Genomic DNA, 23,485 nt, shown 5'->3' on the forward strand with positions numbered 1-23,485 from the left:
CAACAAATAAGGGGATCCCTGAGTGGCTCAGCGGTTTGGCACCTGCCTTCGGCCCAGGGGCGTGATCCTGGAGTTCCGGGATCTAGTCCTCCATCGGGCTCCCTCATGGAGCCTGCTTCTCCCTCTGCCTGTCCTCTGCCTCTCTCTCGTGTCTCTCATGAATGAATAAATAAAATCTTTTTTTTAAAAAAAGAAAACAAATAAAAAGGATTAGGATGAGCAGTAATTTCTATTGGTGGGTAGAAGGATGGGAAAAGGTAGCTGAGGAAGAGCAGAGCTGGCTGCCACAGGCGGTAGAACTCTAGGGAGAGATGTTTAAAAACAAAACATTTTTAGAAACATCTGCACAATAATGTGGAATGTAACAAACCACCTTCCTCCAACTCCTACCAAGAAAAAACTAAAAAGACAAATATCTTTATGATTCAGCCTCTGCCTGTCATTTGGTTTTACCTTTTATGCTAACCTCACATTTCACCTTCTGCTTCATCAATAGTGAGCTATTTGTAGCTACTCAAAATGCACTCTTACCTCCCTGTAATTGCACTTACCACTTTCTTCCTGCTAATTTCTCCTCCTCCCCCTTCAAGATTCACCTTTGATGGCAAGCTTTAGGGTGGGGTAATAAATATGCCTTTGTGCTCCTTTGGTACCCCATTCACACCTCTGCTACAGTGATTTTCCCAGTACTGCACCTGTGTTTATCTTACTCGCTCTCAGACTCTGTATCTACTGTACCCTGTACATAGTAGATGCTCAATAAAAGCTTGTTGAAATGAAAATTAAACAGCTGCCTCAGAGATACCTCTGAATATTAAGTACAGCATTTGAAAAACACAATTATAATCTAAAGCATATTTACAATATATATCTACAATATAATACACATGGTAACAAATATAAAAATGAATGGTATATAGTCAAATTCAATAAATGCTACAAAAAAACAAACTTAATACAAAGATGAAAGAATTGATTTACCCAGCTGGTATGATATTCATGAATCTAGTTGTTATGCACAGGCTCAAGAAGAACTAAGTACAAGAGATCCAGGTTGACTATAAATGAAATATTTAAAGTAGATTATTTATGGAAAATTTGGAAGGCAGGAGCTAATACTGTTGCTTTGCGACCCTTAAAAGAGTCCATTTAGCACACAGCAGGTTCTGAGGTATTTCTTCAAAGACTATTAAGTCATTGAAAAATGGAAGAGATTCTCTCCCTCAAAAAATCAGAATCAAAGAATGCCAGAGGTGGAAAGTGCCTTAGAGATCTAGTCTAGGGATCAACAAACTATATAGCCTGCTTCTGTACAGCCTTTCAGATAATTTTTATTATATATTTCTAAAGGTTTTGTAAACACACACATGTATGTAACAGACAGTATGTAGCCCACAAAGCTTTAAGTATTTACTATCTGGCCCCTTACTGAAAAATCTAACCCTTAACGTAGACCAGTCTTCTCATTTTGCGACAAAAAAAGTTAAGCAACTTGTTCAGGATCAGTCATTCAGTAAGTTAGAAAGGAAGACCTTTAATCAATGGCAGATTTTTTTCAGCTTTTCGTACAAAGTAGGGTCAAAAATTTTAAAGTACATTTTAAAAAAATGTAGATATATAAAGTAAGCATTAGCAATTTCATTCACTCTAAAAATGATCCGTTTTTAAAAAGTAATTTTAGGGCAGCCCCGGTGGCTCAGCGGTTTAGCGCCGCTTTCAGCCCAGGGCCTGATCCTGGGGACCCGGGATCCAGTCCCACGTCGGGCTCCCTGCATGGAGCCTGCTTCTCCCTCTGCCTCTGTCTCTCATGAATAAATAAAAATCTTTTTAAAAAATTTTAAAAAGTAATTTTAGATGTGAATTATGGCAACCGGACACATGGAAAAAGTATAGGTTTGGAAAGAAATACAAAATCCACTGAGTCTCAAAGTAGGTGACTCTGAGAACGTTACCCCTTTGGAGCCTCTGTTTTAACTATGAAATGGGGTAAAAGCACCTTTAGTGCAGGTTTATAGTATGTGTCACATTCCTAGCGTCCAATAAACCTACGTTTTCCTTCCCTTCCTACTACCTAAGGTCAAATTGGCCCTGCATTTCGGCAATAAAACGGACTGGATGACCTAAGCATCCCCCGTCCACTCCTCCTGAAGTGGAATGTTGCCCACTTCCAGGAATGCCGGCAAATAAAGGGGATGAAAGTCGTGCTGGACAGACGCAGCTGAGTCAAGGAAGCCGGAACAGGGTGAAAGGGAGGACACAGGAGCAAAGGACACGAGGCTGAGACGGCGCGGGAAGGGGGAGGGGCCGGGAGACAGACTCAAACCCAGAACGGGACATCTGGCATTTAGGTTTGGGATAAAGAAGGGCAAGAGACCTGCGCTGCCGGATTCCTAGCCTGGTGGGTGACTGCCCCTCGGGCTGCCGGGGCAGGGCGCCTTGGAAATGACAGAGAACGCAAACTGCTCCTTACCTGCTGCCTAAGTCCACGGCCACAGCTCGGAACCCCGTGCCACTCCATAGTGCTCGCACCTGCAACTGGGTGAGCGCCCGACCCCGCCCTGGCAGACCGACGGGGCCCTCGCGGAGCGGCCGGAGCCGGAGGCACGAGCAGCAACGCCTGCAGGCCGCCATGACACCCGGCACGCGACCACCGCGGGCTGCACCCCGATTGGCTCGCTCCGCAGGCGCGGGGCGGGGCCTGCGGCAGTTTCGTTTCCGCGGTGCTGGGGGCGGGGGAACCCGTGGCCGCGGTACCCAAGTCGCCTTCTACGGAGACTAGAGAGGGTCAAGCCTATTTGAACGCAAATCGTGACAACCGATCTTTCCTATTTGAGCATCCGCCGGGGAAAGGCAATTGGAAAGTTAATGCCTTTTGTGTGTGTGCTATCGTAGTATGAAAGGAAGTCCTAGAAGGATGTAAATAGTAATAATAGAAGCCATCAGACAACACATTATTATGTGGCTTCTGTGAACTGAGAATTAGAGGACAATTTGTGTAGTGGACCATGGAAAGAGGTCTCCCCCTCCTCTGCCCTGTTTTTTATTTTATAAATTTCACACAAATATTCTTGTGAAGGTTTATGTAAATTTGTTTCTAGTAAGTGAATTTCATTTCTTATTGACCTATATCATCATTTTAGGTTATCTTTGACCTCATTTGTTATTCATCTTCATTTCCACTTGTTAATATTTGGCAATTCATCTCTCTGCCCCTTTTGACCAAATATTACTGTTCTTTAAACCAACTCTTATTAAATGAAAAATGCCAACTACTATTTAAAAGAAATGTTTTGGAAGATGAAGAAAAATAGTTTTTGGAATTTGGTAAATGTTCCGGGGGTAAAGAAATCTCTCCCATCCCTCTTAATCCTGTCTTAGAACATCTTTATATAGTTCCTTGTATGAACCAATGATAATTTTTTATTATTATTATGAGGGTCATAGTTCTCTTTTAAGTCATAATCTCCTTCCTCTGAGAAATCCAAACCACAAAATCCAACGTGGTTTTAAGAACTAAGGATTTGAACTTGAAACACATGAATGTTTTAATGGTAAAGTAGCTCCCTGGCACCTTGGTTTCCAGGAGCTGTTAGCACTGATTTGGAATTTCCATGTCAATAGAAAGGATTACTACCAACACAGCTAGGGATATTTAGTGTGTGTGTGTGTGTGTGTGTGTGTGTGTGTGTGTGTGTGTGTGTGTGTTTTAAGATTTTACTTATTCATGAGAGAGAGATAGAGAAAGAGGCAGAGACACAGGCAGAGGGAGAAGCAGGCTCCATGCAGGGCGCCCGATGTGGGACTCAATCCCAGGACTCCAGGATCAGGCCCTAGGCTGAAGGCAGCGCTAAACAGCTGAGCCACCGGGGCTGCCAGATACTTAGTGTTAAAGAAGTTTTTTTACCTCTTTCTCTACAGTTGGCTTAACTCCTGGTACCAGTGTTTTCCTGACCAACCTATTGAAACCTGTCCTAATGACGAATTTATCATAATCTACTTGCCATAATACAAGCATGACTTTGGATTTATAAACTAAGAATACTAAATCTTCTTTTGGTAAAGCACTTAAGTACTAGTTAATCATTTCATACAGGTGGTGTTGATTTGCCTAATAGTTTAGAACATAAATTTGGTCTTGAGTGGTCCCAGTTTTAACTCTGCCACTTCCTAGTTGTTTGACCCTCTCTCTCTCTCTTAAGTCTGTTTCCTCATTTATAAAAATGGATACTAATATAAATCTTCTAAGGTTTTTGTTAAGATCAAATACGACAGAGGATGTAAGATGTTTATCACAATACCTGGCAACATTGTCAGCGCTCAATAGACGGCAGCTATTCACCACCCTTTTCTTAATTTTCCATCTAGTTTCCTCCATTTGAAATACCAAACAACCCTCTTTCCTGTAGAGCTCCATGGATCTGTTAAGCTTTCGTCCAGCTGGAAATACTGGAAAACAATATTTAAGTCCCCCTGTTTTCTCACACCCACCCAAAATAATTGATATGGTAGTAATTGTTTCATAAATTTAAAGGCAAATGTGGGTATTGAAATTTGTTATGAAATAGTCTTAAGATGATCCAGGCTGTTTATATTGTTTGGTGTCTCTCTTGATTGGATGGGGGCCCCCAATTGTGGGGCAATGATTGGGTGGAAGCTGGTGACATGGGCAGTAAAAAGATTCACACAAGGCAGAACGTAGGAGATAGAAGTTTACTGAATACACTGCACTTGGGTGGCCAGCAGAACAACAAAGAAAAGACTGTGGAAGGAGGCAGTGAGTAGGGTCTGTTTTTAAAGGGGGAAGGTGAAAGGGTGTGACAATATATGGAATTTTCACTTTTTTGGTAACTGTGGCTGGTTGTAAGTAGCCCATTGGTTACTTAGGCCCCATTGGCCTGTCTATATTCAGCCAGGGGTTGCTCTGGGCCCTTTCTACATTCCATTGCTTACCCTGTTTGCCTAAAAGCAGTCTCTACATAAAGCATTTTAAGACTAACACAGGAACAGAAATATAAAATGCTTAAAATCTTGTGGTTGTGAGATAGGGAAACTGAAGGACTATATAAAAATATGGTTTTTGCTCCTTTCCCTGCTTCCATTCTTGCTAGGACCTGCACCTCCACCTTATACCTGCAAATAGTATATTTCCCTCTTGTAAGGGACAAAGACTTAATGATTCCTTTAGAATAGATAACATCTAAGGAAGGACTAGATAAGAATGACTGACAAAGCTTTCATATGCATATTCTAGACTAGCAGAGACAGACTTCTCTAGGCCAAGACCCCCTGGCTCCAAACATCTGGGATCCCCAAAATCAGTACTTTTTAATGGAAACAACGTGACCAAAAATCTGTCACAGAATTTTGAGACCCATTAAAACAAAAGTTCAGTGAGGATAAATAAATAAATAAATAAATAAATCTACCAGCAATATTTCTCAGATCTTCTTTTCTCTTTTTTAAACTCCGATGAATGTGCATCAAAATATTTAATAGCACTGCCAGCTCTGAGTAGCAATTTTATTTAAGTAAAGCATCACTGCATTAAATTACTGTTAATAAAATTTAATTTGGTTTGTAGTTTGATTTATAAAGTATATACAATTATTTTAGCTTTATGACTGTATAAGAGGCACAAGATAAAGGACTTTGTGTCTTCTTACATATTTGTACACAAAATATCAGTGGACACCAAGGGGGTCCATGAAGTTTTTTTTCTCTTGAAGGAGTGTAGCCAGAGGGATCTTTCTAAATTGCAAACCTAATTGTGTCTCCATTCTGATTAATTTTCTTCAGTCACTTTCTAATCTGTGTTTTGTGTTGACTATAAACTGTCCTTATTTAATAGCTTCATCTATTTTTACTTACTACGTATTTTCTTCCTTCCTCTCATTTTATACTTCAAGGAAACTGAGCTACTTGTTCCCCTTTAACATACAACCTTCTCTCCTGCCTCTGTGTCTTTGTATGGATGATTCTGTGTTCTTCGTACATATTCTCTCCAGTGTGTCAGTCTGGCACAATCAGTTTTCAGATCTTACTACTGGAAGACTTCAATACTAGCCTCTGACTTCCCCACACTGACCTGTGGGTATGGTCTATGTCTATCTTTCCACTTTATTAATTAATTTATACAGTCATTTATTTCCATCCATGGAAATGAGTGTGGGAGTATGTATTGTATAGTGGTTAAAAGTGCTGGCTCTGGCATCAGATTGTCTAGGTTCAAATCTCACCTGCCGCCTCCTAAACATGTGACTTGATAAGTTGCTTACCCTTACTACGTCTCAGTTTCCTTACTTATAAAGTGAAAAGGAGGGATCCCTGGGTGGCGCAGCGGTTTGGCGCCTGTCTTTGGCCCAGGGCACCATCCTGGAGTCCCGGGATGGAGTCCCACATCGGGCTCCCGGTGCATGGAGCCTGCTTCTCCCTCTGCCTATGTCTCTGCCTCTCTCTCTGTCTGTGTGTGACTATCATAAATAAATAAAAAAATTTAAAAAAAAGTGAAAAGGATAAAAAAAAAAATCTACCTCTTAGGGTTGTTAGGCAGATTTAAGTACACTCTTATTTTTATGTAACTTAGCATAGTCTCTGGCCCATGGAATACCTGCTTTATGCCAGGTACCACGCTAGGCTCAGGGGATATAGGTGTGTCAAGACAGTCATGGACGTAGTAATCCCTTCTTTATGGAGCTTGAAGTCTAGTATGAGAGAATGACAAAAACACAACAAAAGAAATGAAAAGAAAAATTAGAGTGTGATTAGTAGTAAGAAGGAAATAAACCAGGTGAGAAGACAGAGAAGAATGGGATGGAAGAAAATAAGGTAGTCAGGGAAAAACTCTCTGCCGAGACATTTAAGCTGCCCTGAATGATGAAAAAGAGACAGGTTCTGAAACATGGGGGCAGGTGAGAGCTGTGAGTTGTGGGGGTAGATTGTCCCTGAGTTGGGAGAGAATTTGACTTCTGTGAGGACTTGGAAAAGCTGGTGTGGCTAGAGAGTAGTAAGTAGGAGTGTGGTGGAGATGAAGTAGGAGAGGGATACACTGGAAAGTTTAAACTGGGAAGTGGCATGACATAGTCTATATTTTAAGATGATCCGTCTGGAAGCTGAGTCTAGAACGGATTGGAGGAGGATAACAGAGAGGTGTAGAAATGGAGTAATGTGATGGCAAGGGTGACAAGGAGAAAGGATGGAGAGATTTGTAATATATTTTAGTGTTGGAATTAATAGAACTTGTTGATGAATTGGATACTGGGAGGTGTAAATTAAGACTACTAACAGGTTTAGATGGATCAGAAATGCAGTGTCTGAGGCACCTGAGAGCAGCTGTCAAGACAGTTGGATCTGAGCACAAAGGAAAGGACTAGTGTAAATATAAGAGTAATCAGCATACCAGTGATATGGTAAGCCACAGAAATGCTTTAATCACTTAGAAACATGGTAGAGATAAAAGAGAATGCCCAGGTCTGAGTCCTGAGGAGGAAGAGGCTGCCAAGGCTATGGAGATGGAGCCAGCATTGATGCAACAGCCAAGCTAGGTTGTATTATGCTGGGTATTTTCCATTTGCACCCACTCCACCCATACCCTTGGCTCTTCTCTGTGCCCTTTTGGGAATGATGTATGGTTAATACATCCACCTCCCTGGCTCTTTTTTTTTTTTTTTTGGTTGGGTTAACCAATGAGAGACACCAGCAGGAGATCAGAGGGTAAGGTGAAAGAGAAACTAAAAGTATAAAACCATAATTCTGTATGCTGTAGCAGTGACTACAACCACCTATCATTGCATCATTTGCCAGGTTGTCCTGCTTGTTTGGCTCTAGCTATCACTCCAATTATTCTGTTTCTTCTTGCCACTCTAAGTCTTCAGAATTTCCTACTATTGGTCATCACTCAGTGCCTTCACCATTCTTCATTGTTCATTCCAGAATCAGCTTTACCCTCTACAAATAGTCTCTTCATTAAATTCTCTTTAGAACTCCTCTGAGTGTGCCCTCTGCTCCTTGCTTCCCTTTGTACTGCTCTTCTGAGAGCAAGCTCTGGCCTCTCTCCTAGCAGTAGACCACCATTACCTGTTAGGAGAAGCTTGTTACCCTGGAGGTGGGAGGTGAGGGGCATGCTATTCTCTGCTGTTCCGACTAACCCTTGGTTTTAGGAAAGTACTGTATCCCTGGATTCTTAGTGCACCTGCCCCTCTCCCAGCTGTAATTCTGGGCCAGGGATAAAAAGTTATGTTCTGTCCTTCCTCCACATGCAGTGGGTTTTCACAGTGCCTTAGGAGTAACAGCATTTGTCACATTCCATACTGCATAAAGCTTTGATTACCATGGAGAGATAGGAATCCTAGATAGGATCCTAGATATCCTAGATAGGGCTTTTGCTTTCTCCACAGTGGCTACTGTGTGTCTGCCCCAGGCATGCATCTTTCTCGGGAGTCTTGCTTGTACCCTAGTCTTTTTTATGAGTACTCAGTGAAATCCAAGGAGAGTCTGTGAGATGTTGTGAATTCCTGTGTCTGCAGTTCCCAAGGGGTTTTAGTCCACACTCAGCCCTTAGTGATTAGTTAAAAAGTCTACTTGAATTCTTCTTCTTCTTTAAATATTTTATTTATTTATTTATTTATTTATTTATTTATTTATTTATTTATATGAAAGACACACAGCGAGAGAGGCAGAGACACAGGCAAAGGGAGAAGCAGGCTCCATGCGAGGAGCCCGATGTGGGACTTGAACCCGGGAATCCAAAGGCAGGCGTTCAACCGCTGAGCCACTCAGGCGTCCCTCTCTGCCCTCTTCTTATCTGCCTTAAAGCAGAGCATAACATTCCCTTTCCTTTTGTAAAATTTCCCCTAAAATAGATTCATGCCATCTACTGTACCAGGATGAGGAGCGTGACCATTATCCAGAGATGGAGGGTTGGCATTAAGATGAGTCTGCATAAATATACCTTACTAAAATAAGTCATCCATTAGTTTCCATCATGTATTTCCTTCTCATTTTCCCACAGAGTATCACCTCAAGAAATCCAAACCTCCGTTACTTTGTCTGGTGGCTTTATTTTAATTTTATTATTATTATTATTATTTTTACAATTGATTGCCCTTTCTTAAAATGTACAACCCCTGAATCTACTTCCTTCGGCTTTTGCTTCTTTTTTATGAAGCTGCTATGCATGTAAAAATATTAACATTGACAAGATTTGTATGTCTTTTCTCCTGTTGATCTCTTTTTTAAGTTTAATTTGCAGACCTCAGGACTGAAATGAGTAGGTAGAGGAAAAGCTCAAGAAAACACCTCTTCCTCATTACTATATATTCATTAAGAAATCTGTGACTGGCAGATTCCATGACTGACTTCTTATTTTCTGCTCTGAGGAAAGCAGTAACGGTTTAGAATAGTTCCCTCCTCTGGAATGCGCACCCAGTCTTGCTGATATAGATAGCAGGCAACTCTTCTATATCTTCCCCAGGAGGCAGCCTGGGTGGCTCAGTGGTTTAGCGCCACCTTCAGCCCAGGGCCTCATCCTGGAGACCTGGGATTGAGTCCCACTTCAGGCTCTCTGCACGGAGTCGGCTTCTCCCTCTGCCTGTGTCTCTGATTCTGTGTGTGTGTCTGTGTGTCTCATGAATAAATAAATAAAATCTTTTAAAAAAAATCTTCCCCAGGAACCAAGTGACCTGAGCTGTTTCGAGGTTCTGAGTTATTTGAAAAACTGAAAACTCTCACCTGCAGGGAGAGGGTAGGAGCACGTTAGGTAATGAATGCATGGAGAATACTTGCTCCTACATATTTGGACAAGAATTAGGAATAGTGAAAACCCCTTCAGCCTATCTTTGTTTCTTAGGTTACTGAAATTTTCTTCCATTCCAATAAAAGAGAATCAGAAAGAAGAGATCTGCTTCAATGAGGGGATCGCCCTTAATTTTTTCATACCTTATAACAGCTAGGGTTTGGTATTCAGGCCCTCGGTCTATGGGTATCGCCCTATGTGTCAAGACACCTCCTATCACCATTGTGGTTATTTGTTTCTTCTACCACCACTAGTCATGGTCATTTTCCCTAGTAGATGGATTTTCCTGTACTGGCCACACTCCTGATACCTTCAATTCATTGTGCAAATTGGCTCAGAGAAAGTGTTACAGAATTGTGATGAATAGAATCAATTTACAAGTAGACTTTTGCATGAGTTTGTGTCCTTAGGAGTCTAATGAAATGTAACCTGAATTAGATTATTTAAATTTTAATGTCAGTTAGTTGTTCTTAGGGATAGTGGGATCATTGTTCCTTCTCACAAAACAGTTTCTTTAAAGTCAGCTTAAATGAACAGTTAATTGAACACAAAAGCCTGACCTTGCCAACGCTGCACTGCATGCTCAGTCAAATTAGTTCAGACTATTATGGTTTATATTAAATATATTTGTCATTTGTAATTAACATGGATTAAAATTTGGAGGAAATTTTTGGACTTGTTTTTGGTTGATTATGCTACTGGGAATTTCAGACCATATTAACATTTTCTCTTCTTAAATTTGTTCTTTTTTTTTTTTTTAACAGGGTAATTATGTCTTTGATTTGATTTTGGAATTGGCTGACTAATACTTGCTCAGGAAGAGCATAAAACCATCCTTTAACCAATTTTCTCCTTCTTTCTTTGACAACTAACATAAAAGTTTCCTCTGGAGAGAAGCAATCCATACATTTGGGTTTTGGGTCATTGTATAAGATGATGGTATCGGTCGAAATTTAGAATGTTGTGGAATCACTTAAGGTTTTGTATTAAAATCCACTTACTCTGTTTTGGTTATGAAATAGGTGGCTTAGCAGACAGGCCTGAGCTATCACCAATGAACAGACTATTGTATGAAAGGTAGCTTTCCATTATCATTGTCAACCCTCATTAAAATCACGAGCTTTTACCTTTTCATGGCTTTGTTCTGTTTTAAAGAGATGATGTTCAGGGTTTTTGAAATGTTTACACTTTCTTGAAATATTTTCATTTAAAATAAAACTTCTTTTGTGGTTGTACACAGGGATCAGTCTTCTAAAAGAGGAGGAGGCTTTGAAGCTGAGCAGTAATATTAGCTTTAATATTTTGTCTTTTTCAGTCTTTCACAAAACTTTCAAAAATTAACAAGTTCATAAAAATTCCATTTGGACACCTGCATTTGCATATTCTCTTCCTTTTAACAATCTTTATTTTTTTTTTCCTGCTTGCAATATGCATCATTCTCATTTCCACTAAACATTTATGGAACATATACTATTATGTAAGAAAACAGCAATTTCTGTTGCAAATGCCTGCACATTTTTGCCCTTTAAAATACAGACTCCCATGGACTCCTAGCAAGGCAGTACTGATGTGGGAAACAATGGCAAAAGAAAAACATTAAAATTCCTTACTGCCTACAGCCCACTGACAAGTCCTTGAAACAGGCAGAGTGACATTCTTCTGGGAACTCAGTTTTCTGGATGTTAATACTTTGCTGAGCACAAAAAGCAATCTTAGCTGCCCCTCAGGATCCTGTGAGTCTACTTTAACATATCAAAATACCCTTGGAAAATTCCTTTATCTCTACCCTCCAAGATGTATGTTGGCAGTCGTCCCCTATGCATATGACCACCAATGTACCTCAGAAGTGTTTCATGATTAAGGTTTTATTAGACGATAATAACCCAACAATAGCTAGTAATATTCCTAACAATAACTAGCACCCTCAAGGTCCTGGAAAACTTGCTTCCAAAATTCCTGAGAGAATTTTACTGTCCCTAACCCCCTCCCAACTTGAAAGTATATAATAGGCCACTCCTTATGACCCTAGTGTGGCTCTTCCTGCCCACAGGTCCTGTCCCCATGCTTTAATAAAACCAGCTCTTTGCACCAAAGATGTCTCAAGAATGCTTTCTTGGCCATCAGCTCCAAATCCCAACCATTCCCTACATCAATGCCAGGGTGAAGAGGGCATTTGAGATTTCTTTTAGGCTGCAACCTAGTTCTCATTAGGCCTCTTTTAATTTGGTTTTGGCCTTAGAAACATAGCTTAGTTTAATTGTTCATGACTTAATTTGCTTCACTTTCCCAATAAAAATTTAATTATTCTTCTCACTCCTCCCAATTTTTTTTTTTTAAATTTTATTTATTTACTCATGAGAGACACACAGAGAGAGGCAGAGACATAGGCAAAGGGAGAAGCAGGTTCCATGCAGGGAGCCTGATGTGGGACTTGATCCCTGGGATCATGCCCTGATCTAAGATAGATGCTCAACCACTGAGCCACCCAGGCGTCCCACCCCCCAATATTTTCTTATGGTAAATTTTAGTTTGAGTCTTTGTCTTTTGTAAAGTTTGATTACTTTAATTGTTAGGAAGATATATTTGTATGAATTAAATTCTATGTGATGTGGAAGTATTGGGGTTTGGAGCTGACAGCCAAGAGAGAATTCTTGAGACATTTTCAGTGCAAAAAATGTGGTTTTATTATAGCACAGGGACAAGACCGGTGGGCAGAAAGAGCTGCCCTGGGATTGGGGAGGAGCAACTGATTATATACTTTGGAATTGGGGGAGGTGAAGACAAAGTTTCCAAAGGGACTTTCATATGCCAGAGAAAACTCACAGGATACTAGAGGCCAAGGAGCTCTTGTCAAGATAATGTTGTTTTTCCCTCTAGCAAAGCATTAACACTAAGATTTGGGGTTCCTGGAGGAATGCTATATTCTGCCTGTCAAAGTATTTGTCAATGGGCTGCAGGTTCTAAGGAAATTTAATTTTATCTACATTTCCTTTTACCTTCGTTCTCCATATCATATGTACATTCAAATTGTAACCCCTTCTGATAAAGAAGTAAATTCAGATACGGTACTCAGAGTATTAGGGTTCATCTTCAACAATGATTTTTATTGAGCCTGTTGGGTATATAGGTTCCATGCTGTTTTCATATTTGTTATTTTACTTAGTTATAAAGAATAGGGGAACATGGCCGTAAAGACTTGGCCTAATATAAATTCATGAGTAATGTATTATGGGGGAATTCAGATAATATGGAAGACTGTCTTCTCTTGAGGAATTTGCAAGGAGGCATAGAAATATAGTGAGATAACATTTTGAGATACTTATTCTTCTTTTCCAATATTTTCTGCTATCTTACCATTCTCACGCACTCAAGAAATAACCTGAGTGTAGTATTTGTACAGTCTCCAAAAAAAGGTTGCTACAAGAAAGAAAATAATAAATACTGGGTTTTTGAGTTTTAAAGTAGATGCAGATAATTCTTTGAAAGAAATTATTTGTGAGACTTAGTGCAGAAATTTCTGCATATCATAAAAAACAGATTAGAAAGGATGCAGGATGATGCAAATTCATTTTTCCAGTATTTTTAAAAAGATATCCTAGCGAGAGGAAAAACAGAAAGGGCTGACAATAGAAACTTCATGGAAGTTTGAATATCTGTGAGAAGCGGGGATTTCAGCCAGAAGAGCTATTTTTAGTATCTTAAAGACTTCTGTCTTGATCATTTTGTTCATGCTTGTATGTTTATTTGATATGTTTTTCCACCTATATTTCTTCTGGCTGATATTCGGTTTATAAGAATGCATTGGAAAAGCACAAGGATTTAGGGAAATGGACTCCTTAGGAGGCTACTACAGAAATCCGGTTATGAGATAGATGATGGAGGTCTTTTTTATTTTTAATTATTTTTTTAATTGGAGTTCAATTTGCCAACATATAGCATATCACCCAGTGCTCATCCCGTCAAGTGCCCCCCTCAGTGCCGGTCACCCAGTCACCCCAACCCCCCCCATCCACCTCCCCTTCCACTACCCCTTGTTCATTTCCCAGAGTTAGGAGTCATAAGATGATGGAGGTCTAAACTGAGGTGTTGGGAGCAGCCCCGGGTAGCACAGCGGTTTAGCGCCGCCTGCAGCCCAGGGTGTGATCCTGGAGACACAGGATCGAGTCCCACATCAGGCTCCCTGTGTGGAGCCTGCTTCTCCCTCTGCCTGTGTCTCTGCCTCTCTCTCTCTCTCTCTCTAAATAAATAAATAAATAAATAAATAAATAAATAAATAAATATCTTAAAAAAAATAAACCGGGGTGTTGGGAGGTCGTTGGAAAAGAGTGGACAGATTCACGAGATGCTTAGGAGGTAGAATTGATGAGATTAGGTGACACACTGGATATTGGGGAGAGGGTATGGAAAGAGTTACATATGATATAGTATGCTTGGTTTAGAGAGATGTGAGCAATTGTGCCTCTCCTAGAGAGGTGTGAAGAAAGTCAGAATTGGGGAAAAAAAGATGAATTCAGGTTTGGTCATGTTCGTGTTTTTTAATGATTTTATTCTCCTCTAGTCTAAGCTCCATTTGGTCAGCTAGTTATTCCAATGCCATTTTTAAAAATACAACCTATTCTGCTATAACTCAATAGCATCATTCCTAAGATACTTTTCACTAAAGTATGTTATCAAAACAATTGTTTCAGTAGAAAAAGGAAATTAGGAGTTAGAGTTTTAGATGGGCAATAACCAAGTTATTTTTGCTGCAGGGATTTCAATAATAAAGGAATTTAAATATAAATGCATTTAGTTATTAGATGCTAAAAATAATAAATTATACAAAAACTGACAAAACAAACTTCATTTTCTTTACATTCCACTCACTCCAGAGCCTCATTTTCCTTTTTACTCTTTGGCCTTGACCTGGTAATTTTGTTGTTTACAGCACACCACACAAATACCAAAGTTAACATCAGAGTGAATGTATACTTAAGTAAATAAATATTGGACATGCCAAGAGAGTAGCCACCCATTCCAGCTAAGTGATTCTGTGTCACATACACATTTTCTCTACTCACTCAGCATTAGCTCTCTATCACAATCAAATTATCAAACTATTAATTACATTATATCATTATATATGTTATGAAAATTAGCACTTTTGGGGAAATGGTTGCTATTGTACCTCCCCTCCATGATGTGATATATCACCTTTATAAAATGCTCAATTCCAGGTAACTTGGATTTAAAAAGAAGCTCTCCAGGATATTCTGATACTCGGTCAGCTTTGTGTACAATGACTATGAGAATATAAAGATATGTACTGTAAGCCAGAATTCCTCCTCTCTAGTAAGTCACAGTCCTGCAAGTGAAATAGCATGAATATAACCAACATTTCATAATTGAAATAGCATTTCAATTTAACCAACATTTATTGAATGTGTGAGGCACTGGCTAGAAGTCAGAGCTACAAAGATAAAAAGGTCATAGTCTTTGCCCTCAAGCCTGGTAATGGGAGGGACAAACATATAACTGGATGATCTTTTTAATCCATGGCAAGATGTGGTAATGGAAGCCATGTGCACAGACTACTGAAGAAGTCCAGAGAAGCTTCTGGGAAAGATGAAATTTTTTTTTTTTAAATTTTTATTCATTTGTGATAGTCACACACACACAGAGAGAGAGAGAGAGGCAGAGACACAGGCAGAGGGAGAAGCAGGCTCCATGCACTGGGAGCCCGACGGGGGATTCGATCCCGGGTCTCCAGGATCGCGCCTTGGGCCAAAGGCAGGCGCCAAACCGCTGCGCCACCCAGGGATCCCAGAAAGATGAAATTTGAATTTTGAACCAAAACAACTGGTATGACTTCATTAGGTACAGAAGAGGGACTGAGGGTGGCTGGGACTATTGCTGGCAAGAGTAATGCAACACAGAAGCCCTGCAAAAGGAGTGCTGAAGGGAAGGCCAATCCAGGCAGAGCAAAGGCAGAGAAGTGTAAAATACCAGTGTCTTCAGGGAATTAGAATCAGTTTGCTGTTACTCAACTGAAAGTGAAGGTGGAAAGTTGTAGGATACAGAATACAGGATGGAAGCTTCTCTGCTGTGGATCTTGGACCATGCTCTGTGGGCAGTAGAGAACTATAGATGGAGTTAAGCAGGGGAGTCATGTGGAGTTTTGAATTTCCAAGAGATGTCTTGTATGATGATGTGGAGGATGAATTTAAGGAAATAAGTAAGACCAGATACAAGAAGAGAGTAGACACTAATTGCTACGGTTCTATGATCGATGAGGTGGCATTATAAGAGTACTCAGTGGGAGCAAATGCAAGAAATGCAAGAGATGTTTGGGGAGTACAAAATCTGGCCCTGATTTACTGTAGGGGTGAGGATGAGGGAAGAGGATTTAGGATGACTCCCAGGTTTCTGAAAAGTTTAGAATGGGAGAGATGATGATGTCGATTTTGGTTGTGCAAAGTTTGAGATACTTATCAACCACCCACAAGGATTTGTCCTGTAACACAAGGCCAGAAATAACAAATGGCTCAGAGGAAGTAGAAATAAACCTCAGAGAAGCAGAAAGAATTTCTAGTTTGCAGAATCAGGAAAGATGGAATCATAAAGAAGGTGGTGTTTTATTTAGGCCTTGAAGGGATGGTAACATTTGCATTTAGGGATATGATGGGAGGGAAATGTCCAAGCAAAGGCAAGGCACTTTGAGGGTATTGTTTGAGAACAATGGACACTTCTTGTTTGTGACTAGAGTAAAAAGTTTGTTAAAAACCCTGATAATGGGGATATGGTTGAAGTGGTGGTTTGGAGCCAGGTCATGAACAGCTTTCAGGTTCTGTGCATAATGGGCATTGGGCTTGGGCAAGATGCTAGCAGAGCTATGCTTTGGGGAGAATGATCTCAGGAATTACATGAGACAAAATAGAGGCAGTGAGATTGAAGCCAGATTAGAACAGTCAGGGTGCTGCATCTGGAGAGGAGGAGACCAGCAGTGAAAAGGATTGAGTAACTCATTGCATTTGAGAGTGAGGCTCAGGTCAAAGGTTATAAATGGTTGGATTATAAGGGATTGAGAAGATGATGCTGACTCATTGAAATGAAGGAGACTAACAGAGAAACAGATTATAAAGATTATGTGTGTTTAAAGTACTAGGGGCAGCTTTAAAGAGAAAAACTACTTGTGTCCCTACTTGTTTTTTCCTTTGTTACAGGCAAAGAGATTTTTTAAAAAGGGAAGGAAGTAGTGTGCCATACTGGTTAAGATTGTAGTTAAGAATTCTTGGTTTTAAATTTCTGCTGTGTTCTTTATTAGCTGTGTACATTTGAGTAAGTGTTCTAACCACCGTAAGTCTGAATTTCCTGAACTGGAAAATGAAAATAGTGAGAATATTAATGCAGTAAGGTTGTGAATAATAGCACATAGTTTGCATTCAATAAACAGTAGCTGCTAAAAAAAAAAAAACAGTAGCTGCTATTATTAGAACTCTAAAAGAAGGGAAATGCAAAATATAAGTCTAATTCAGTTACTACGTTCAAAAATACAATTCATTCAAAATTTTTACTGGCTCTTCTGATGGACTAAAGGATTGGTAAGAAATCATCGATGTCATGTTATAAAAATCCAGCTGGTGGTTATTAGCATCTGTTCAAAATCTAGAGATTACCTCCTGAACTCGATTAATATTTTAAAGATGTCCTGAGCTAAATCCCTTATGCCTAGCTCTGAACCTATAGGTATGTGCTGTGAATTTAGAGAGGTCCATGAAGTGGGTCAGGACACTTTACAAAATACAAAAGATAGCTTTATAAAATGTCAGATAAATGGAAACAAGGCTGATAACTTCAATAAAAGTCATAGGCATTTTGTTTTTTTTTTTTAATATAAATTTATTTTTTATTGGTGTTCAATTTGCGAATATATAGAATAACACCCAGTGCTCATCTCATCAAGTGCCCCCCTCAGTGCCCAGTACCCAGTCACCCCTACCACCCGTCCCCCTCCCCTTCCACCCCCCCAGTTCGTTTCCCAGAGTTATGAGTCTCTCATGTTCTGTCTCCCTTTCTGATATTTCCCACTTATTTTTTCTCCTTTTCCCTTTATTCCCTTTCACTACTTTTTATATTCAGTCATAGGCATTTTCAAGTGAGACCAGTAGAATATTTATAACTTGAGATAATTTTAAGACTTTACTAGAATCCCAGTTATGCATATTAGCATGTTATTCTGGTGCTTTGGAATCTGTAATGTCAATACAAATATTTTCTGTCATCATCATAGTAATTGATTTATACAAGAATCATCAGTGGAGCTAAACCTAGTGGGTAAAAATTTGAGGAGTAACAGATTTGATTTAAATCAATGTTATCTAAAATTTAGCTTCCTTCTGTTTTCACAATGGTTCTTTTCAAAATCTCCTCTGGTCAATCTATTTCTTTATATGTATCCTCAATACACAACGCATTCACCAATTTCAAAGGGTTCAAATAGTAATGAAAATCTGTTATTATTTAGCAAAGGAAACACTCCTGCAGCCTTTGGACAATGTAGAATTTCATTCCCACCAGAGGGCGCTCGGTTGTTACTTAAGTCACCATTTTGGGTTTGGGACTTTGCAACTCAAAAAGTAAAATGGAATTTTTATTTTGTACATTTGTAGGTGAACAGACAGGTTGGAGGATTAATATAATCTTAATATTTTAAACCTTAGGTGTGTCTTGTTTTTACTTTCAGATTAAAGATAATTACCTGAATGACATAGTAATCAGAAACCCTTACAAACCAAACCAAACCATAGAACAAAATAAAACAAAAAAATGGAAACTTCCACCACCTAAAAATCAGTTTTCTTCAGCAAACACTTCCGGTCCTGGTTCGTTGCAGTTTTGAGAGGTATTGTTCCTTCTTCATTCACTTACTCAGGAATCAGGTTATTGAAGGCAATGGGTGGCCAGGATGAAAGGAACTCTCAGTTTTAGGGCTTAGATGCAGGGTGCTGATAGTCCTGTGAGTCTTGCCCTCTGTGAGGCTGTGCCAAGGATCCTCAGTCTTCCCATCAGCAACACCAGCATCACCTGGGAACTTGTCAGAATGCAGATTCTTGGGCCCCACCCTGGACCTTCTGTGTCAGAACCTGTGAGGTAGGGCCTGGCAATCTGCATTTTTTTTTTTTTTTTTTTTACAAGCTCTCTGATTCTGATGTATGCTACAATTTGAGAACCACTAGGATGGACACTTTGTTTTTGCAAAGCGAGCTGCTTTTGGGCAATGAGAGCCTCAACATTATTGTTCGGTTTTCATTCTGAGAATCACGAGCATTTTCCCCCAGGCTACGTCTCAGACTTTTTAGACAAAGGGCAGCCAGTGTCAGAGTGGTTTTCTACCTGCTTCAAGCCTCTAAAGGGACTTGTCTTTCACCAGTCAATGGATGGAAGTTGTGAAAATAGATCACTCACATGTAGAGGGAACCAAGAGTCAGTTAAGAATTGTTTTTTTTCAAAAAAAAAAAAAAAGGATTGTTTTTTCCCAAAGATTTTATTTATTTATTCATGAGAGATAGAGAGAGGCAGAGACATAGGCAGAGGGAGAAGCAGGCTCCATGCAGGGAGCCCTATGCAGGACTCAGATACTGGATCCTGGGATCACACCCCAAGTAGAAGGCAGATATTCAACCACTGAGCCACCCAGGCATCCCTCAGTTAAGAATTTAGTAAGGAGGGACATCCGGGTGGCTCAGTCATTTAAGCTTCTAACTCTTGGTTTCACTGAGGTCAGGATCTCAAGGTCAAGAGATCGCCCGGTCAGCCCTGCCTGGGGCACCATGCTCAGTGCCTAGTCTGCTTGAGGTTCTCTCTCCCTCCCCTTTGGCCCCTTCCTCTATTTGCAAGCATGCTCTCATGCTCTCTCTCATATAAAGTATTAAAAAAAAGAGAATTTAGGAAGGAAGTGTAGTTCAATGGTTAAGCCTACAGATTCTAGATCCACCTTACCTGCTTCGAGTGACAGCTCTGTGTGATATTAGGCAAACTGTTTTTTTTTTTTTTTAACCTCACTGGGACTCAGTTTCCTTATCTGCAAATATGGGATAATAATACCTATCTCATATGCTTGTTATGAGAATTAAATTAGACAAGATTTCTAATGTATTTAGAGCAGACCCTGGCACTATGTGTTTAGAAATAATAAGCTTTACCATCCTGCCAGCACAATCCTGTCATCTTTGGCTAGCAACAAAACAACCATAATCATACCTTTCCCCAATTCTTTTTTTTTAATGATTTATTTATTTATTCATGAGAGACACAGAGAGAGAGGCAGAGACACAGGCCTCTTTTAATTTGGTTTTGGTCTTAGAAACATAGCTTAGTTTAATTGTTCATGAGTTAATTTGCTTCACTTTCCCAATAAAAATTTAATTATTCTTCTCACTCCCCCCAATTTTTTCTTTTTGAAGAATTTATTTATTTACTCATTAGAGACACACAGAGAGAGGCAGAGACATAGGCAAAGGGAGAAGCAGGCTCCATGCAGGGAGGCTGATGTGGGACTGAATCCCAGATTCCAGGATCACGCCCTGAGCCAAAGGCAGACGCTCACCACTGAGCCACCCAGGAATCCTCCTTTCCCCAATTCTTATGGGAAAATCTTAATGTAAACAATCTCCATCACATTTACACAGGTGACAGGAGTCCTAGGGACTCCTTTGGAGTCAAACAGGACTTTTCTTTTGATTCTAACTATCCTACCTAATAGATGTCTGGCTTTGAGCAAATTACTTAACCTCTCTTTAAATCTCACTTCCATTTTTATTTGTAAAATGGGATTATAATACACATCTCATAGGGTTTAGTGTGAGAGAAAGGAACACAATCAGTGGGTAAATTGTAGAAATAAAGCATTGTTATCTGTACACTACAGTTCCCAGGAAATGCCATAAAGAGTGTAGGATAGTGCTTGGCACATAAGAGGGCTTAATACACATTTGTTCCTTCTCATTCACAGCTTTATACATTTTGAGTATTTGGGGACCTCTTAAATCACCAAAGTGCTAATTATATTCTTGTGCTGTTTACTTTCAGCTTCACACTTCAGCTCCTGGATTTCTGGCCTAGAGTGACTGGGAGAGTTCTGTTTTCCCTTCTCACTCAGGGACCTTTTGGGATAGATTTTCTAGTCAGCTCTTTCCCACCTCTTTAGGCTGAGTTTCACCTAAGATCACAAAACTTGTATTTTTCATTGTAGAAAATTTGGAACATTTCAATAAAGCATAAATAAGAAAATGAACTTTGCCAATTGCTCTCCAAAAGAAAATATCACAGATGATTTGGTGCATTTCCTGCTAGACTTTCCTCCCTTTGCTTAAATAAAATTGCTGTCATAAACTATGTTCGATTTTCCTTCTTGCCTCAAGGCTTCTATAGATGTGATCCACTTGGACTTGTGTGTCCTTCCATGGTCTAGGATACTCCTTCTTTCCCCACCCATTTCTCCTATCCCAGCCACCTCTGATGCTTCGGATGAGGCTAGGTCTTTCTGTTAAACACTTTCAAAGCATGGTGTACTCATTCTGGACTTACTTCTAGTTCTTAGTGATATATTTCCTATGTGATTATGTGAGTAGTATCTATCTCCATGACTAAACTGTAGGAACCACGTCTAGTTTATTCACAACTGCATTCCAAGTGCCAGCACAATGCTGGACACATTGTGTATCCTCAACAAATAGTTTTGAAATGACTGAATGAGCAAATGAAAACTGTTGTAAGCACTTTTCCATGCTAGACATGATCTTGAGTGATTTTAACTGACACGATTTTAACTTATAAATGGCAGAGTGATAGGTAAGATGTTTCTCTTGGGATTTCAAAGAACTCCATGGTTTTTTTTTTTTTTAAGATTTTATTTATTTATTCATGAGAGACACAGAGAGAGAGAGAAGGAGAGAGAGAGAGAGAGGCAGAGACACATGCAGAGGGAGAAGCAGGCTCCATGCAGGGAGCCTGACGTGGGACTCGATCCTGGGTCCCCAGGATCACTCCCCAGGCCAAAAACGGCACTAAACCGCTGAGCCACCCGGGCTGCCCCAACTCCATGGATTTTTAAAACAGCCTGTTGTGGTGGGAGGGTCCCTGGGCTGGGAATCAGGAGGACCCATGTTTTCCTTTCTGTTTTACCAGTTCCTATGATCTTGAGTAAGTCACTGACCTTCACTGAACCATATATATATATATATATATATATATATATATATATATATATATATAGTTTATTTATTTACTCATGAGAGACACAGAGAAGGCAGAGACACAGGCAGAGGGAGAAGCAGGCTCTTCTTAGGGAACTTGATGTGGGACTCGATCCCAGAACCCCAGGAACACGCCCTGAGCCAAAGGCTGACACTGAATCACTCAGTCACCCAGGCATCCCTGAATCACATTTTCTTTTTTTTTTTTTTGAATCACATTTTCTTTATCTGCTCTGCTTCTCTCCTCCCAAGGAATCTCATGTATTAAATAAAAAGTGTGTGTAATGACCCTTCTCAAATTAATAAGAGCCAAGTAAATATGTCCAGACCATTTATTTCGCTTGATTGATAGATAGAGCCACTTGCAAATTTTCAGTGAAGCTCCAACTTTCAAACTTGATATTGATTCTGTTGTCAAGAAAACCTCCCATTTTAAAGCTTAATGATTAGAAATAATTGTGAATCTGAATGTCTTAAGTAGCCCAAATATGTTAACTACTATTTTATTCCTTAAAGGCAGACATAGTAGAGTTTGTTTCAATTTCTTACTTAAAGATTGCACTTAGATTTACAGTTCTTTCAAATTTCAGTTGGCTGAGCAGTCCAGATATTTTTGACAGATTGGCCAAAGAATGTAAATTAAATAGATTAAAAAAAAAGCTTTAGTTTTTGAATATACTTTATGCTGTATTCAGCAGTCAAGGAATATGGTAAGATTTGGAATTTCTAAAGTAGAGTTAATATCTCTGTGATGGCATTAATGTTCATATTTGAAAGCAGGATGGAAGAAAGAAAATTTCCCACCAGTGTCTTAGATGTTAGAAATTGGAATAAGTCACCCCTATGACTAAGTTTTATTGGCCGATCCTTTGGTACTTTTCCACTGCCTCTTAAGTAATTTCCTTTCCATTTTAAGTTATGTGAAGGTGCTTGAAATGTATACATTGAAGAAGTGAAATATTTTGGGGAACAGATAAAAATTGAAAGAATAATAGAAGAGAAGAGCAGTCTCCTACACTCTGTGGAAATTGTGAGTTCATGGATAGAATGAGACAGCTTTTGTTGCAACACACTCTATTGCAAAGTGAACATTTTTCTTTTCTTCTTCATAATACCAAATAATAAATGCATAGCATTTTATCTAATTTATTTTTAAAAATTATTTATTTATTCATGAGAGACACACGGAGAGAGGCAGAGACACAGACAGAGGGAGGAACAGGCTCCCTGCGGGGAGCCCAATATGGGACTAGATTCCAGGACTCTGGGATCATGCCCTGAGCTGAAGGCAGATGCTCAACCGCTGAGCCACTTAGGCGTCCTTGCATAGCATTTTAGAAGAGGAAAATACTTTAAAGGTCCAATGTTCTTGTTTCATAGACAATATCTAACATTTACAAAGAAATTTACAATTGCTTCCAGATAACATGATTTTATAGAATCTTCAAAACTCCATTATTAT

At 39.6% G+C, this 23,485-nt stretch overlaps 1 protein-coding gene and 2 long non-coding RNA genes across 4 annotated transcripts in view; 2 read left to right on the forward strand and 1 right to left on the reverse strand.

Annotated features, from left to right (window-relative positions):
* Positions 1-2,664, reverse strand: part of PNPT1 (polyribonucleotide nucleotidyltransferase 1) — a 43,185-nt gene extending 40,521 nt beyond the window's left edge. The window contains exon 1 of the mRNA XM_025467548.3: positions 2,471-2,664. Coding sequence (XP_025323333.3) covers positions 2,471-2,631 — 161 coding nt within the window. The 5' untranslated portion in view covers positions 2,632-2,664. The remainder of the gene's footprint in view (positions 1-2,470) is intronic.
* LOC112672477 (uncharacterized) overlaps positions 1-23,485 on the forward strand; it is a 166,073-nt gene that overhangs the window by 51,010 nt on the left and 91,578 nt on the right. The gene's annotated exons all lie outside the window — the stretch shown is intronic.
* Positions 2,640-21,126, forward strand: LOC112672483 (uncharacterized). Its single transcript, XR_003144310.3, has 3 exons — positions 2,640-3,097; positions 18,513-18,671; positions 20,858-21,126. It is a non-coding gene; the product is annotated as an uncharacterized LOC112672483 (long non-coding RNA).

The sequence above is a fragment of the Canis lupus genome, chromosome 10 (assembly GCF_003254725.2).
Source record: "Canis lupus dingo isolate Sandy chromosome 10, ASM325472v2, whole genome shotgun sequence".
NCBI classification, from domain to species: domain Eukaryota; kingdom Metazoa; phylum Chordata; class Mammalia; order Carnivora; family Canidae; genus Canis; species Canis lupus.